General features: G+C 34.1%; 1 protein-coding gene and 1 pseudogene across 1 annotated transcript; one reads left to right on the forward strand and one right to left on the reverse strand.

The window, feature by feature from the left end:
• Positions 1–14,620: 14,620 nt before the first annotated feature.
• LOC111371106 (uncharacterized protein At3g06530-like) lies at positions 14,621–15,694 on the reverse strand. Its single transcript, XM_022993016.1, has 2 exons — positions 15,155–15,694; positions 14,621–15,049 (listed from the first exon to the last, which is right to left on the reverse strand). The coding sequence occupies exons 1-2, from the start codon at positions 15,692–15,694 to the stop codon at positions 14,636–14,638; spliced, it is 954 nt and encodes a 317-aa protein (XP_022848784.1). The 3' UTR covers positions 14,621–14,635.
• Positions 15,695–16,057: 363 nt separating this feature from the next.
• Positions 16,058–16,687, forward strand: LOC111371107 (annotated as a pseudogene).
• The last annotated feature ends 815 nt before the right edge of the window (positions 16,688–17,502 follow it).

Here is a 17,502-nt window from a genome sequence, read left to right on the forward strand (position 1 = left end):
AAAAAAAAAGAACAATAACTAAATAGCATAAAAACAAACCCAGATTGCTGAAAATTTTGCATCAATGCCTTAATGGAATAACTAGATGGTCAATCTAACTAAATTAAATGAAAAGCCCGATATGAATTTGTACATAGATCTAACACTTTATAAAATAAGACTCAAGTAGGTTATAATAAGGTAATGCACGAGATCGACGTGAGTGATGCCTCAAGACTAAACTGATTCCCATAGTTCTTCAGCTTGACTTCTCGAAGTTTTATTGATTGCGTGATCCTTATTAACTAACTCAGGCAAGCCCAATTATTTGTGTATTTGCAATATAGTTTTCGTTAATAATTTTGTTATTACTCATTCACATGACAAAAAATAAGCACTTTCGAAAAAGCAACAGTAGTTGGTTGACTCTGGCCTCCAATTGTCTAGGATCACGAGGTACAGAGTGATCATGGGCAGTGGCCTAACTGTAAAGGAGGAGGGCTTGTATAGAGGGGTTAAGTTGCAACTATAAAGCAATTCTTTAGCTTTTTGTATTCAAATATTGTCAAATCAATGGAATTATGGAAAGATTCACACCCTTTATTTAACAAGACAAAATTGATAATTGAATTTTCACTTTTCAAACTCAATTTATTATCCTTAGCTAAGTGAAGTGCTGAGGCAAGAACAGTACTTGTCAGTCAATTTTTGCATATAATTTCCCTGATTAAACATTGCTTTATGAAGAGTTTTGGTTATAGTATCTTTATAAGTAAAAACTAACAGCAGGATACGGGCTGAATGGGAATTAAGTCAATTTCTTTATTGCAGAGTTTTGATTAATAAAGCAGTAAGTATGGCTTGGTAAAAACATCTACAAGTTGATTAGCTAAAGAAACATATTTGGTTACAACCGAACCATCTTGTATTTTGTCACGAATAAAATGGCAATCAATCTCTATATGTCTGGTTCTTTCATGAAAAAGGGGATTGGCCACTATGTGCAAGGCTGCCTTATTATCGCAATATAATAATGCTGGCTTCTAATGTAATATTCGCAAGTCTTTCAGCAATGAACGTAGCCAGGATAATTCACAACGCGCACCTGTCATGGCTCTATATTCGGCTTCAGCTAAGGACAGAGATATAGTTTTCTGTCTTTTTGTTCGCCAGGAAATAAGAGAAGATCCCAAAAATATACAATAACTTGTGGTGGATTTACAAGAAGTTGGGCAACCTGCCTAATTCGAATCACAGAAGGATCGCAAAGATAAGTCATTTTGAGAAGAAAAGAACAAACCTTGTCCTAGATTATTCTTCAAATAACGCAACACACGCATTGCAGCTTCCATATATGGTTTGCATGGTGCATGCATAAATTTACTCTGTACATGAACTAAATAAGTGATATCCGAGCGGGTAATTGTCAAGTAAATTAGGCGTCCAACAATTCGCCTATATTGAGAAGGATCTCTAAGCAAATCACCTTCGTCCGAGAGCTTAACATTCTGCTCCATTGGAAAGTTCACACGTTTAGCTCCCAAAAATCCACCATCTTTTAGAATTTCCGAAGTGTATTTTCTTTGCTAAATGGAAATACCTTTCTTTGAACGAGAGACTTCAATGCCTAGAAAATATTTTAAATCACCTAAATCTTTAATCCGAAAGTGATTATGCAGAAATTGCTTAAGAGCAGATATGGCAGTGACATCATTACCCGTAATGAGAATGTCATCAACATATATTAATAATGCTATAAAGGATTTGCCTTTCCGACATGTGAATAATGAATAATCTGCTTTGGATTGAACAAATCCAGCAGCTTGGATAGATGTAGAGAACTTGGCAAACCATTGACGAGAGGCTTGACAAAACAAAGTCACAGAACAACGATTCCATCTCATAAATTGGTTGGCACAATATTAATCAGAAGTTCAGGACACAAAACATTATCATAATTTGGAACCCCTAACATTTTCAATCGAGTTTGAACCTTCACTTTATTGTAAATCTCAGATATTCCACTACAACCCAATAAATGAATTGACTCAAAACATTATGATAATTTGGAACCCATAACATTTTCAATGGAGTTTGAACCTTCACTTTACTGTAGATCTCATATATTCCACTGCAACCCAGTAAATAAATTGATAGAAACACAATAAACGAATTTATAACAATCGAATAACCTAATTTGCATTTCACAATATTTTCCAACAAAATCGATAACAACCCCACAAATAAAAATCAATAATGATACCTCTAAGCTTTCTCTTGTGCTAACTTGGATCTTTAGGTTACTGAGCTTGATGGCTGATTTTAAGGTGGCGGGTTGAAGCAGAGAAAATTGAAGGGAGAAGAAGAAAGAAAACGTGAAGGGAGAAAGAAAGAGGAAAAGGAAAACAGTTTTGCTATGTGAACAACCCACAGGAGGGGGACCCTCGCTGAATAAAAAAATCGTGGATCTACCCTCCTGTGATTACATTATCAACCGGGGTTATCAATCTCTGTTGTACAAGAAGAATATTTCAAAGGAAAATAAAAGAAAAAGAAGAAAGAAAGGAAAATGGACAGAAAACGAGGGAAAAAAAAAAAGAGAAAGGAAAGGGAAAGAAAAAAAGGAAATTATCTTTTCACTTCAAATATGCATTTTGTAGGGATAAAAAATACAAATAAAAATAAAAAAATTTCCCGCTAATTATTAGCTTACAAACATGTAAAATATTTTTGTAGATAAAAGATATATCTTGCCCGTCAAATTTTTTGTCGAGTAAAAATACAAAATTTTGTGGGCACAAGTCTTTGGACTATTGAAAATTTTGAAACAAATTATCAAAGCCAGCTCTGATATTTTTGGGGTCTTATGCCAATTTCAAATTGGGGCCCTATATTTTGATTCTCCTTTTATAGAGTTTTAGCATATTTGATGGAGATTAAGCCCTTGTTTGAATCCGATTTTTTCATCAAAATACATTATTCAACAGTAATTTGACATCATTTCAACCAGACATCTCTAAATAAAATAATATTACATACAAATTCAAAAATTTTCCTGATTTTTTTAACCACAGATTCTCTATCGTAACATTATTTCAAAATGCATTTTTTTTTTGAAAAAAATGGGGCTCAAACAACCGTTAAAATCAAAATTTTGGTAGATTTTGATAGAAGTAGATAAAATATGTGGATTTAAAGTTTTGGAACCTATAAAATATGTGGTTAAAATTAATTACCAATTTTGACTTAGATTAAAATATAGCTTTTAATTGATGCCAACAAGGGCTTAATATAATTATAAACAATCTAACACGGACAACTAAGGCCCAGAATTTGAAAAGAAAATAAACAAAATGTCACATTTCAACCAGCAATACAAATTACAATTAAAGTTTGGTAAACAGAATTACAATGCAATGACAAATGGGCATGCTCGTTTGTATGATTATTTTCTCACTACGACTATTTGAAAATAAAATTGAATATACATTTGAGTGATTTATATACAAAATTGGAGAATGTCACTGCAAAAGATAGTGTAACAAAATAATGAAAATGATGATCAAATATAAACGAGCTTCAATTTGATATTAATTTATAAGAAATTAATTTAAAATAAGAAGTATCTGAATGAACAAGAACAAAGAATTATTAAATTCAAAGTACTTTCAGCAAATATCTAAAAATATTATTATCATGAGATTCAAACAAAAAATATAATGACCAATAGAAAGAAACATGTAAGGCTATAACAATAGCAACGAGATCAAACCAAATTGTATTGAATCTTCAAAATTTTAATTCAAAGTGAAATAATTTATATCTTGTCGGGTTGAAAAAATAATGATGGGTGATTGTTGGACATGGAATTTGAGAAGACAAAGAGACCTTTTGTTTTGTTAAAAAAAGAAAATAAATGTTTCGAAAATAAAGTGTCAAATTAATTATAAATAGGGAAAGTAATGTTTGTGATAAATAAATGTAAGTGATAAGTTTGTTGCCATATATATATATATATTTTTTGTATTTTCAATTTTTATTAGTTTCATATGTTTGCGTACAATAATTCTATTTTCAAAATTTCATAAATATAATTTTCATTTTTCTTCAATCAACCAATTAACTTTACATAGTTTGAGGCCCTCATCAAAGCAAGGTCTTAGGCGATTACCTACTTTGCCTATACTTCAGGCCGTCACTACAAATTATAGCCATACAAAATGTCTTTCTGTGGGGAAAGGTGAATTTCGCTCACAAATTTCAATTTGTCTCCCAACAAGTTTCCTCAAAGTTTTCACTAATGGTTATTGAACTTTCATATGTTTTTGACTCATCACCCAACTTTATAAAATATTTCATTCAAGTCTGTTCAAATTTAAAATCTATATTTTAAGTGAACATTCTTCGTCTTCAGGTGCCAACGTGTAGGATTTAACTGAAAATACTAACAGTTTGATAACTTCACACATAAACACATAGGATTTTAGTTAAAAAAATCTAGACGTCAAAATAAATAAGTGGTCTGAATGAAATATTTTGAAAAGTTAAGTGAGGAGTTCGAAAAAAATATAAAAAATAAGAAACTTCCTCTTTTTTTTTTTCAAAGTTATAAATGTTGGAATATAGTGGTGTTAATGAAACTAGATTATCACATACCGTATATGTAGTTTGGATACGGCTTTTGAGCAAACCGTATATGCAGCTTATCATATTTGCAGGTAGCTTACTTGATGTGAACCCGGATAGCAACGAACACTATCGAACCCACACGAGAGTAACACCAATCCCAAGAACCTCAATTTGATTCGAAGTTCATGAATTTAATTCCTAAACGATGAATTATACAACCAATGATATATTAAATCGAAGACCTCCTAATTACACAATTTAAGAACCTCACCCAAGGTTGTGAACGCCACAAGAAATCCCAAACGAATCCCTTGATAAGTTCAAGTCCCGAAGAACGAAGGTTTGAAGCAAAAGCTTCGAAAGAGAGAATTTTCATTCAATTCATAATCAAAGTTCCTTACAATTGAAGAATAAAATCCTATTTATACTAAATACCTAAAAATAATTAAAAAGGAATTAAAATATAAAAGTCCTAATTTAAAAAGGTAAATTACGTCTAAGAAATCACTAGTTACCAACTAAAGATAGAATTCCACTACAATAAGGTAATTTCCGAATTTGGAAAATCTCGCCTAACTCCATAACTGTGCGGCCGCACAGTTCTTATGCTCGCGGACGCATGGTAGACTTGAAATCCGCCGAACAATTCCTGCCTCAGTTGGTACGGTCGTATGGCTCCTTAAGGCTGGGACCACATGTAGTTACGCTTGGCCTCCGGTTTTGCTTCTTGATTTCATGATGTTCCCAATTGTTTTAGACTTTGGCCCCTTCATCAAGCTTACTCCCCAACATGTGAACTTCATTACTTTGGACTCCGTTGTTCGAAATTGTAAATGACCAACATTGTTAGCTCCTTTGAAGTCTCGACTTAGCTCATTAATTTCAACATTTGGAACTCCTTAGCTGTAACATATCAATGGCCAACTTTATTAATCCAAATGGCGCCAAACTTAGCTCAATTCTTGGCCTCGATCTCTTGCCAACATACATCAAATATTTCATCAGCTGAGGCGCAATCCGGATCATATCATTCCCTCTCTCTTCGAAAGGATTCGACCTCGAATCCAAAACTTGAACAACCAAATGGTAGCCCGTATCTCCAATCATGGTAAGCACATGAAATGGCCCACCACCTCTAGGATGAAATTTGGACCGCTTTTGAATTCTTATCCTCCGCTATCGTATATAAATCCAATCTCCATGACATCTATCAAAGTGCATTCGTCTCAGCCGCTTCCTTTGTAAGTTTGAGATGCTCCAATAAGGACTTCAATTGTTAAATCACCTTGCCTTTTCCTTCTCCCCTCTCTGCTAGGCAATTTTAATAATAACAATGCAAACGGATGCAAGTTTCCCAGTATATCGTCTTGGCATTTCAATCCAACGCATATGAATTCCTTCCATGACAACCTTTGTACCTCCTCGGGGATTACAAATTCAACCTTAGGTAATAGCGGCATTTCCAAATTAAGATATTGTTGTTGAGCATTATCCACCAATTGATTATCAATGCCAGGGTTGTAAGGGATTCCAATTGGCTCATCGGCTTGGACTAAGTCCTCGGTATCCTTCAAAATAGGAATATATAAAATAGGGAGGGATTTATTAGATATTGCCAACGCCTCCTCAACTCCACTCTCATTTTCATTCAAGCTCACTTCTAACTCCTCCAACTCCAAGATTTTCCAACTGTAGCTCTACTTTCGTTTCAACCACTTCACTATTTTCTCCCAAACTCTCTTTTTGTGGAATATTTTTCTCACTCTTTTCCATTAAATACCCATCTCCATAATGTCTACTAGGATCCTCCCTAAATTCTCGCTCACGCCGATCCCATTTATAAAAATAATTTGGCGATATCGCTTCCTCATTATAGTTCTCAACTCATCCCAAGTTTCAATCGGCTTCTCACCATTCCTCCGCCTAGATGTCATCAACTCATCCCACCAAATCATAGCATAATCCACAAATTGTCTCACAACTAACCTCAATTCTTTCTCTCCGGAATAATCATGATATCCAAACACTAATTCAACTTTTTCTTCCCATGCCACGTACACCTCGAGATCTTTCCTACCCTTAAATTACAAAGGTGATATTTTGCTACTTCCCATAATCCTTCCAACTCCATACCCAACATAATTTCTATCTCATTCTCCAAACTATTGCCTTTATTTTTCATACGCCGTAAATCTACACCAACCAATGCATCTCCATTACCACAATTGTCATATGCATCACAAATTTTAATCCTAGGCTCCCACTTCCTAACATTGAGCTCATAATCACATTGATCACCATGAATATTTTTTAATTTCATGTCAAGCCTATCTAACTTATTCCCCATGTTCTCAAACATCCTTTCAAACCTCTTCATCATCCTTTCCGACATGTTGTATGAATTCGACATTTTTTTGACACTTTTTTTTTTTTTTTACTCTTTTTCTGACTTTTTTTTTTACACCTTTTTTTACTCAAATTTTTTTAACAGTACTGTACAGCTGAACAGTAAAAAAATTTTTTGACTCACTGGATAGAAAATCCAATTACAAATCCGGTAAAACAAACAGAAGTTGTTTTGGATACAAAATCAGCCCAAAAACAACTTTTGAAATTTTAACAGGATTTAAACGGATCAAAGACTCAACAAACTGACTGGCTCGAAGAACACGATAAAACAATAAAGAAAAATAACAATTGACTTAACCAGACAAATTGAAAGATATAACTTCGAACCTGGAGCCTAAACTCTGATACCACCTGATGTGAACCCGAATAGCAACAAACATTATCGAACCCACACGAGAGAAACACCAATCCCCAAGAGCCCCAATTTGATTCGAAGTTTACAGATTTAATTCCTAAACGATGAATTAGGCAACCAACGATATATTAAATCGAAGACCTCCTAATTACACAATTTAAGAACCTCACCCAAGGTTGCGAACGCCACAAGAAATCCCAAACGAATCCCTTGATAAGTTCAAGTCCTGAAGAACGAAGGTTTGAAGCAAAAGCTTTGAAAGAGAATTCTCATTCAATTCATAATCAAAGTTCCTTACAATTGAAGAATAAAATCCTATTTATATTAAATACCTAAAAATAATTAAAAAGAAATTAAAATATAAAATTCCTAATTTAAAAAGGTAAATCACGTCTAAGAAATCTCTAGTTACCAACTAAAGATAGAATTCCACTACAATAAGGAAATTTCTAAATTTGGAAAATCTGGCCCAGCTCCATAACTGTGCGACCGCACAGTTCTTATCCTTGCGGTCGCATGGTAGACTTGAAATTTACTGAACAATTCTTGCCTCAGTTGGTGTGGTCGTATGGCTCCTTAAGGCTGCGACCGCATGGTAGTTATGGTTGGCCTCCGGTTTTGCTTCTTGATTTCATGATGTTCCCAATTGTTTTAGACTTCGGCCCCTTCATCAAGCTTACTTCCCAACATGTGAACTTCATTACTTTGGACTCCGTTGTTCGAAATTGTAAATAACCAACATTGTTAGCTCCTTCGAAGTCTCGACTTGGCTAATTAATTTCAACACTTGGAACTCCTTAGCTCCAACATATCAATGGCAAACTTTATTAATCCAAATGGCGCCAAACTTAGCTCAATTCTTGGGCTCAATCTCTTGCCAACATCCATCAAATATTTCATCAGCTGAGGCACAATTCGGATCACATCATTACTGTATATGTAACTTACCGTATTTGCAGACAGCTTACCGTATTTGCAAATTACCGTGTATGCTACCTGCCATATTTGCAGCTTACACATATGCTCCTTACCGTATATGCTTTTAACCATATTTTCACATCTTTTCTTTACCCTTTTCATATATACCGTATTTTTCACATACCAATTTTGCTCTTACACATACAAAAATTACAGAATTTTTTTTTCAGATTTTTATTTTTAACATAAATAGAAATTAACATAGATTAACTTTAATAAAAATAAATAGAACGATAACATTATAAAACTGCAAATTATATGAATCAAACGAATAAATGCTAAATAACTAAATCTGCAAGAATAAAGTACAAAGGTGTAATCGCAAAATAAATAAATAAGGGATTAATTTTCAACCTGAGACCTGTGCAAACACAATTTTTTTAAAACAAATTCGCCCCCTCACCATAAGTGCTTGAGGTCTAATCCGAGCGTTTGTTTCTCAAGATACAACGGTAAAACCCGTGGAATCTGAGCATTACAGATATTACTCTGATGAATTGACTAGTATCCAAACAATATCACCACAATGATGACGCTAAACAGAAATCAAGATGCAGACAGAAAAATTGCAGAATGTTTTTCTCCTATTTTTGTGTGTGCTTTTGTATGTGCTGGAACTGTTGGAAAAATGAACTTTTATATAAGTTTAAATCTGCCTATTAACTCCATAGCAATAAAGGCCAATTGGAGAAAGCAAAAAATTGTAAAAATGTGGATACTCCAAACAAGCCTGTTTTCGCTACGTTAGGTCCTACATTCGTGTACGCACACAAGTTCAAGGTCCGAAAACTATTTCGATCCGTGATTTGCACCCCCTACGCACGCACATAGAGAGAGCCTCTTTGCCACATATGATTACACCCATTCAAAGTGTAATCCTATATAAAATGGTTCATACTTTCTTCATTTTCCTATGTGGGACTAGTTTTATTTTTCCACATAAATGATCTTCCAATGGTCATTTTTAGCTCCAATTTCTCATTCATCCATTCATCAATTTTGGTAAATAAATATATGATTTCGATACTCCCACGGAGGATAACAAGGATCAACTTCAATCTTCCAAATTGGACCAACGAGTCCCATCGAAAATCTTGCCAAAATTGAGCCATTTACTAATTTACTAATTTTTTCCAACAATATAATACATAAAGAGTTCATCTTCAGCCTTGGTTTATGCTATTGGCTAGTTGTCCACATTCATAGCAAGTACATTCTAAATGATACGTGCAGTTGACCAATAGTGAATGTATATAACCGCAGAAACCATTTCTCATCTTTTCTGTAGACTCCATGTTAAAGATTCAATAACTCAAGATGAATACTCTTATTTCGAAAGATTTTTATTAAACGGAAAATATGAAGATGTCTAACAACTATGATAATTGGGAGAGACAAGAGGAAGTTGTGCTTTGGAGAGAAAAAGATCGAGAAGTTACTTTAGCTGACTCTAGGGAATCAAGTTTCAGATCCATATCCTCTAGTTCCGGATTTCGGTCCAATTCTTCATTTAATGAGCAAAATCCTCAACTTGAAGCATATAATTCCAATTTCATAAATTTGCTTGGAGAAAAAAGGGTAATCTGTTGGATAATTCTTTGTTCTTTGTCAAGGTTTTTATAGATGAATCTGTCAGCTATGATCAAATAATGAAATTTTAAGATGGATTCATGAAGCCATTATGGTTTAGAAAACTTTCCAATTCCTTGATAAACTACACACACAAACACTAGTCGTTCTTACGTGCGTTGCACGAATTTTGTATTTATCTTGCTTTTATTAGCGTATTGTAGATTTTCCAAAACTTGTTGAAGATAATCCATTTTTGGTTAGTTTCCTTAACTAAATATAAGAAACGATATAATGATTTTCTTTTATTGGCAGAGAGTGGCATCAGAGGAGTTCAATGAGTGATGAATTTACAAAGGGCGTTCCCAGTAAACAAGATAGTGGAGCCGGAGGCGCTAAAGGCTCGGACCGAGTGAGGCATGCCCTAATGTTACAGAGCTTCCCAGTAAACCATTTTGAAAGATCCCACTATTTCCTCCTCAAAAATGCCCCTCCAAATCCAGACTCAAAATTAAATGCCCACTTGAAGAATCTCTGCAAAAATGGGCACCTCAGTGAAGCCATGGCCTCTTACTCCATAGTTAAATACGGATCCACGGTAAGGTTCAATACTCTTTCGTACCTGATTGACTACTGCATTGACTCCAATTCATTTGACTTATGCTATAAGCTACATGGCTATGTTAGAAAATTGCGTGAGGAATCAGACCCTTTTGTTGAAACAAAGTTAGTTAGTATGAATGCCAAATATGGGTCACTTGAAAATGCATTTGAAGTGTTTGATGCAATGAGTGAGTGAGAGGAATTTGTACGTATGGTCTGCGACAATTGGGGCATGCTCGAGGAAGAGGAAGTGGGTGAAGTAATGGAGCTTGTTTGTTCGATGATAGAGAGTGATAATATTATTTCGGATGATTTTTTGTTTCCCAAGATTTTACAAGCTTGTGGGAACTGTGGTGATTTGGAGACGGGAAGATTGATTCATGGAGTAGTTACTAAATGCAGGATGAATTCCCTCTCTGACTCTCCTATTCAAATCTAATAAATTATGCAGCCGACTCTTGAGTTTTGGGTGATTTCTTCCCATCTTCCGTAGTTTTTTTGGTTTAAATAACTTTCTGCATAGTATATACTATATAGTAGCATCTAAGTAATGAAAAATTATTGACTAATTACCGTTTCCAAAGAATTCGTGGTTGCAAAAAAAAAAAAAGTAAAAATTCTATATTGGTAAATATATTTGAGAGAACTCAAAAAAAGGAGTACTCGAATCTAACAAATTGTTGCTTATGTTGAAAAAATTTAAAGTTGGAATTTTTATACATTCGATTTGGTAAGAGGATACACGGTGTTCTGCATTCTTGATATTTGTAAGTGCAAAAATTGGTACATGAAAATATAGTAAGTTGTCTGCAAATACGGTAGGTAGGCAACATATTCGGTAAGCGGCAAATACGGTAAGCAGCATATCCGGTAAGCTGCATCTACAACAAGTTGTAAATACAGTAAGTTGTATATACGGAATTATAATTTTTTATAAATGTATAAAATTTATTTAATATTGAATTTCCTATAATATTGTTTCCTTTTTTATAATTGTATTTTCTGGAATTTAAAAAAAAAAGTGGTTATGAAATTGCTAATTTGTAACTTTTTTGTTAAAGATAAAAATGATTTTTTTATGCTATTTGTAAAAAAAAAAAAAATTTATTGTAATTTTATTAGCGTAATAAGAAGATTTATTATGATTATTCAAAAAAATTGTAACATCACATAATAAATCCATACTTTCTACCTGGTGACTATAAAGTCTTTTGTGTATCAATAATGCATTTTCCATTCGAACAATAATGTCAAATTTTTGGCATCATTCTTTCTTTTTCTTTTATTCACAGGTTTTACTTTTTTCATTTTTGTCTTCTTTATATGTATAGATACTTTTGTTAGATTTTTTGTTGTTGGCAATGATTATTTCTTTGAGAGATTTTTTTTGGTATTATATTGAAGTTAAACTTATTTTTGTAATTATATTTTTTTATTAGATTTAATGCATTTTTTAACTCATAAAATAACAAACTAATTAAATATTAGTTGCATGATTAATTAAACAAAAAAAATCACCAGCACAACAGACTGTACGTAGTGTGTGGATACTCCGCATAGATGTGTGGAGTGTCCACACAGAATGTGGGAATATGTGTGGAGTGTCCGCATAGAATGTGCGGATCGTGCAGACAGTCTGCACAAACTGTCCACACAGATAGTGCGGACATTTCGCACAATCCGGACATTCTTCGCGAACAGTTGAGTTGCTTTGCATAAAAGTGTGGAGTTGTCCGTAACTCTACACACTTTGTACGAAGTGTGCGGAGTAACTCCACACATTGTGGGAGCAACTCTATATTCGCGGGAGCAATTTTTTTTCTTTTTTTTCTTTTTTTTTTTTTTTTTTTTAACATCCCATTTGTTTAAGCATCCCCAATAAATTTAGCAAACCTAAATGTTTGATATTCCAACAAAAATGAATTCACCAAATTAACATCAAAGATCACACTAAAGCAATATTTTCTCGGTATTCCAACAAAAATGAATTTACCAAATTAACGTTAATTTATTGAACTAAGATCGGGTAATACTTTCTAGGAAAATAATTAATTATATAGCCTAAACAAGAAATACCTCTACACACAACTGATAATTGTTTTAGCATGTTTTTTCACCGGGCTATTTAACTATGTTACTTATTTGACTAACCATCGAGATAACACCAACGAGCTAAAAAAAGTCGAAGTCGAATTGTTTACCGGTAGGTTGGTTTTAAATTTGTGGTTTTACAACTGATATCACGTATGTGCGTAGTTTACGTTTTGAGAATATTTCACCACTAAAAATCAAGGAATATTGACATATAATCACAAACAAGAAATGTACGCGATTTACCTTTCAACAACAAAAATTAAAAAAATTAAAAATCAAACATCATTAAAAATTCAAAATCAGAACTCCCCAACTTGAATGACCGAAGACATGGGCCTTTTTCCAACCCAAGTGATCCATTAGAGCATCTTTTGCCATAGCTCTTGTCTTGCCTCCTAAAACAAAATAAAATCGTTAATCTTCTGGCAACGATTAATACGGAATGATAATATCCATCTAAAAAAATCTTGCAGATTTAGAACCGCACAGTCAAATGGAACCAACATTCATTCAATTCATAGCAAAAATCTATATTTACTTACCAAAGGTGAAATCAAACAAAGAAATATAATTCAAATAACTTTGCAACAAACTCACTCTAATGGAATGGAAAAAAATGCATTTTTTATACAACTTGGAACAAAATTTAAATCAATTCCATAAAAAAATACGAAGAAAACACTACTAACCATTATAGCCAGTAAATTTTATTTTTGAGAAGAAAGGGGAGTAGAAAGAGATATTTAAATTCATACACTTCTTCAACTGCCTTGAGTAAATCAATCAACGGTCGAAAGGAAATTATGCATTTTTTATACAACTTGGAACAAAACCTAAATCAATTCCATAAAAAAAATACGAAGAAAACACTACTGACCATTACAGCCATCAATTTTTTCTAGAAGAAAGGGGAGTAGAAAGAGATATTTAAATTCATACACCTCTTCAACTGCTTTGAGTAAATCAATCAATAAAAATTGTTGTACATGAAAATAAGGAGTTGGTTTCCTAGTATGGTCGCCGAAAATAAGGAGCAAAAATCGGGATACACGTGAGCTAAAAAAGAGAAAGAAAGAAGGGAAAAAAGAACTTCAACAGTGAAAAGTAGAAAAAATATATGAACTAAAATGACGTCATTTTCTTCTCTCTTGTACAGCAAATTGGGATACATTTACTGATACATCAACAGTGGCAACTCTCGAGCTTTTTAAGAGAAGTAATATATATATATATATATATTCTCTAAGCTCCAATTATCAATATTCACACACTTTTATTCTATGTTTGGGATACAAATTATTTTACATGTTAGGATAAAGATGCATAAACTTAGTTTTATATATATATATATATATATATTCTAAGCTCCAATTATCAATATTCACACACTTTTATTCTATGTTTGGGATACAAATTATTTTACATGTTAGGATAAAGATGCATAAACTTAGTTTCACAAAACAACTTATTGCTCCCCTTAGTTTATATATACTAATACATCACTGCTTATCAACCTGTTCTAGAGCAAAGATAAATAATTTTTGGCAGCTTAACAAAAATTTAAGGGCTCCATGCTTTCATCATCGTCGTCGTCGTTGTCATTATTATTTTGAATACCAGCAGTATGACCAAATAAAAGCGCAAACACGGTCAGCTTCTAATGATGAACTATATAGACAAATATGTATCACTTAATAAATGATTTTAGATCTTTTTAGAAATTGTTGCTATTCAATATCTCATTCACATAACATCCTCATTTTATGTGGCATTCAATTCTTCTATTATGTGGAAAACTGATATCCATGTCAACTACGTAACCATCACGCCCATTACACATCACTTTGGTCTCAAACATTAGAATGTCAGGACATGAAATAAAATGTCTATTCATCTCAAATTCCCACAAATCAAATTTTGGAATACTAGCTTACTTGCAACAATAACCATTAACCTAGATTACTTTCAAGAAACCTACATGGCGGACCAAAAGCTCTATCAGATAAATCAGTAGCTAACTCACCGATGGTTTTCAGCAAGTTTGTTGACCAATGCATAGAAGGAAATTAAACGATTAGTTGTTTGTCCGGGAGTACATTCACTATCTTCAACATCTGAACTAGACCATTCAATACTCTTGATGAAAGGAGGCCTGAACATAGTCTCGGTTAGTTTCATAGTCAGGGTAACAGTCGCACTTAAGACATTTTTCTCAAAAATAATGATATTTCTAATTGATGCAGGGTGCTGGCGGCGAAGATCAAGTGCTAGCAAGCACAAGTCAAAAATCTTCGTATAATAGGCACCAATAGATGATCTATCCATCGAATTAACCAAGTTGCCTAGCATTTCAAAAACAATTGATAAACTTGACTCCCCAGATTTTGCAGCATCAGAATATATTCCCAGCACTGGTGGGAGCAAAAGCCGAACCTGAACAAAATCAAATATCAAGAGGAAGTTCCAACATTAGTAATTTATTTTATCAGAAAAGTATATGCTGAAAAAAATAAAATAGGAAGCATTTGGGAAAGTTACAGGGATTCTATCAGTAATGAGCTTTCGCACGACATCAGCTTTCAATTTTAACTTTGGCTCAGTGGTGGAAACATAAAGCGGATGCAACACAATAAGTCCTAAAATATCGGCCAGATATGGCTTGAGAAATCCACCAAGCTTATCAACAACTGCCTCTAAGGTGAGAAGGATAGAAATGGAGAGGCTGTCCTTCAAATTTGATGATCCAGTAGTCCTGTCCGCAATCCTTTTGGTTTCTGCAGCCACAGAAGGGACATCACGAGATTTCCTTACCACACATCCCATGATACCCGGAAGTTCAGGCAGAGCCTTCGGCCCAAGAACATTAATCAGTGCACCAGTAGCATGAAGGCAACGAGAAGAGAGAGAAGAATTGTCTGAACAGATTCTTCTGCTAACAGATCCAAGGCACACGCTGAAGACTGAATCATGTGACGGGAATTTGTTGGCCAAAACTTCCAATGCTGATACAGCTGCCAGTTTCAGTGAAGTACTTGAGTCATCATCAGGTTGATGAGTGCATGTACAGGAAGTGTTCATAAATAGTTTTAATTATAAATAAATAGAAATAAGAAGTGCATATGTGGATAGTACTTGTGAAACAATCAATATATGGGGATAAAAAGTGACTTGAGCATTAACATGAGTCAAACTTTGACATGCACACAGCTCTAAAATACTGAAGGAACCAAAAGCCTCGATCTAAAATGGGGGCTTAAGAGCTATGCGAGGGGCAATGGATTTATGAACTCCAAAAATACCTTTTAGCATTGTTATTGTCATTATCCATTCATAATTATACTATTAAACATGTATTTTGTAGTCTGCTCTGCCTCATTGGCTTTGTCATCTGTGTTTGAATTTTAGGGAGTACTAGGAATAGAAGGACAGAGACGGGAACAGATGGCAGCAAAAGGAAAGGGGATACAGCCCGCTTTTCCCGATGACATCATCAATCAGTTATTGCAGTCTCGGCACATGGGCACAGTGTAGCAGGTGCAAATGTCGAAGAATGAGATCCTAGCTCTCCTCACGGTCAGTATGGAGATCTTTTAAGGATTTTCGAATTTGGGGGATTTCCTCCAGAGGTCAATTATCTGGTTGCTGCTCTTATTGATGATAAAATACTCTGCATGCATGGTGGTCTTTCTCCTGATCTACATCACTTGGATCAAATAAGGAATTTGCCTCATCGGACTGATGTTCCTGACTCTGGTTTGCTTTGAGACCTACTTTGGTCAGATCCTAGCAAAGAAAAAGGCTGGGGGATGAGCGACAGGGGATCTCGTACACTTTTGGTTCCGATAAGGTAAGTGAATTCCTAATGAAACATGATTTAGACCTTGTATGCCATGGTTCGTGAAAGATGGATATGAATTTTTTGCTAACAGACAGCTAGTTACAATATTTTCTGCTCCCTACTTTCATGGTGAATTCGATAACTCTGGTGCAATTATGATCGTTGATGATAATTTGGTGTCTTCGCTTCAGATCCTGAAACCAGCCAATAAAAGGGCAGTTTTTTTGAAGTGAAATTTGATTCCAACAGTTCCATCTACTGTGCATGAGAAGATTATAGCTTCTAAACTCAGGGCATGCATTTTATACACTTTAGACTATGTAATTTGGAGAAAAATATGCTACGCTGAGGTGGTCCGACTTGCCATATTGTTTTTTGTACCTGTTGTTAATTTTTAGCTTGTAATTTACGATTCCGACAGTACATGTACTGGTTTATGTAAGATTTGATACAACTGTTACAGGCAGCCTTGCAAAGTTGCCTTTCCTAGAAAACCTTTTTATTGAATCCTTGCATTGTTTCTTTGACCTAAATTATACTATTTTCCATGTCACATCACATCTTGAACATACATTAATTATTGGAGTTTGCTACAAAAACAGGACCTGACAGCCCCTTGACCGAACCCCACCAATAGGTGGGGGTCCCTTTTTTTTGCGCGGGACCCACCCTCATGGGTGGGGTTCGGTCAGGCCCCCGTTCTCCCAGCAAAATTCTTAATTATTTATTATTATTATTATTTTTTTTGAGTAAATCCGAAAATTTTTCGTAGTAGCATATGACGGTCAAATGTTTGGTTTATACTTGTTCCAGCATTGCCCAAAATTTCTAGTTGCTACATTGCTCATTGTACATTGGGTAGGAAGCACATAGAAATACTTAATGTTGGCGGCCTTAGCTGGAAATTTTGAGGCCTTAGATTATAAATTATCATGAGGCTCTACATGTAAATTATGATGATGATGATGATGATGATGATTATTATTATTATTATTATTATTATTATTATTATTATTATTATTATTATTATTATTATTATTATTATTTT

The sequence above is a fragment of the Olea europaea genome, chromosome 22 (genome assembly GCF_002742605.1).
Source record: "Olea europaea var. sylvestris chromosome 22, O_europaea_v1, whole genome shotgun sequence".
Lineage (NCBI taxonomy): Eukaryota > Viridiplantae > Streptophyta > Magnoliopsida > Lamiales > Oleaceae > Olea > Olea europaea.

Bases quoted from the DNA above. Each gene is read 5' to 3' on its own strand.
- LOC111371106 (XM_022993016.1), bottom strand. From the start codon at position 15,694: ATGAACACTTCCTGTACATGCACTCATCAACCTGATGATGACTCAAGT. The intron at 15,050-15,154 runs GTAACTTTCCCA...GATTTTGTTCAG, and splicing joins TCATTACTGATAGAATCCCT to GTTCGGCTTTTGCTCCCACC.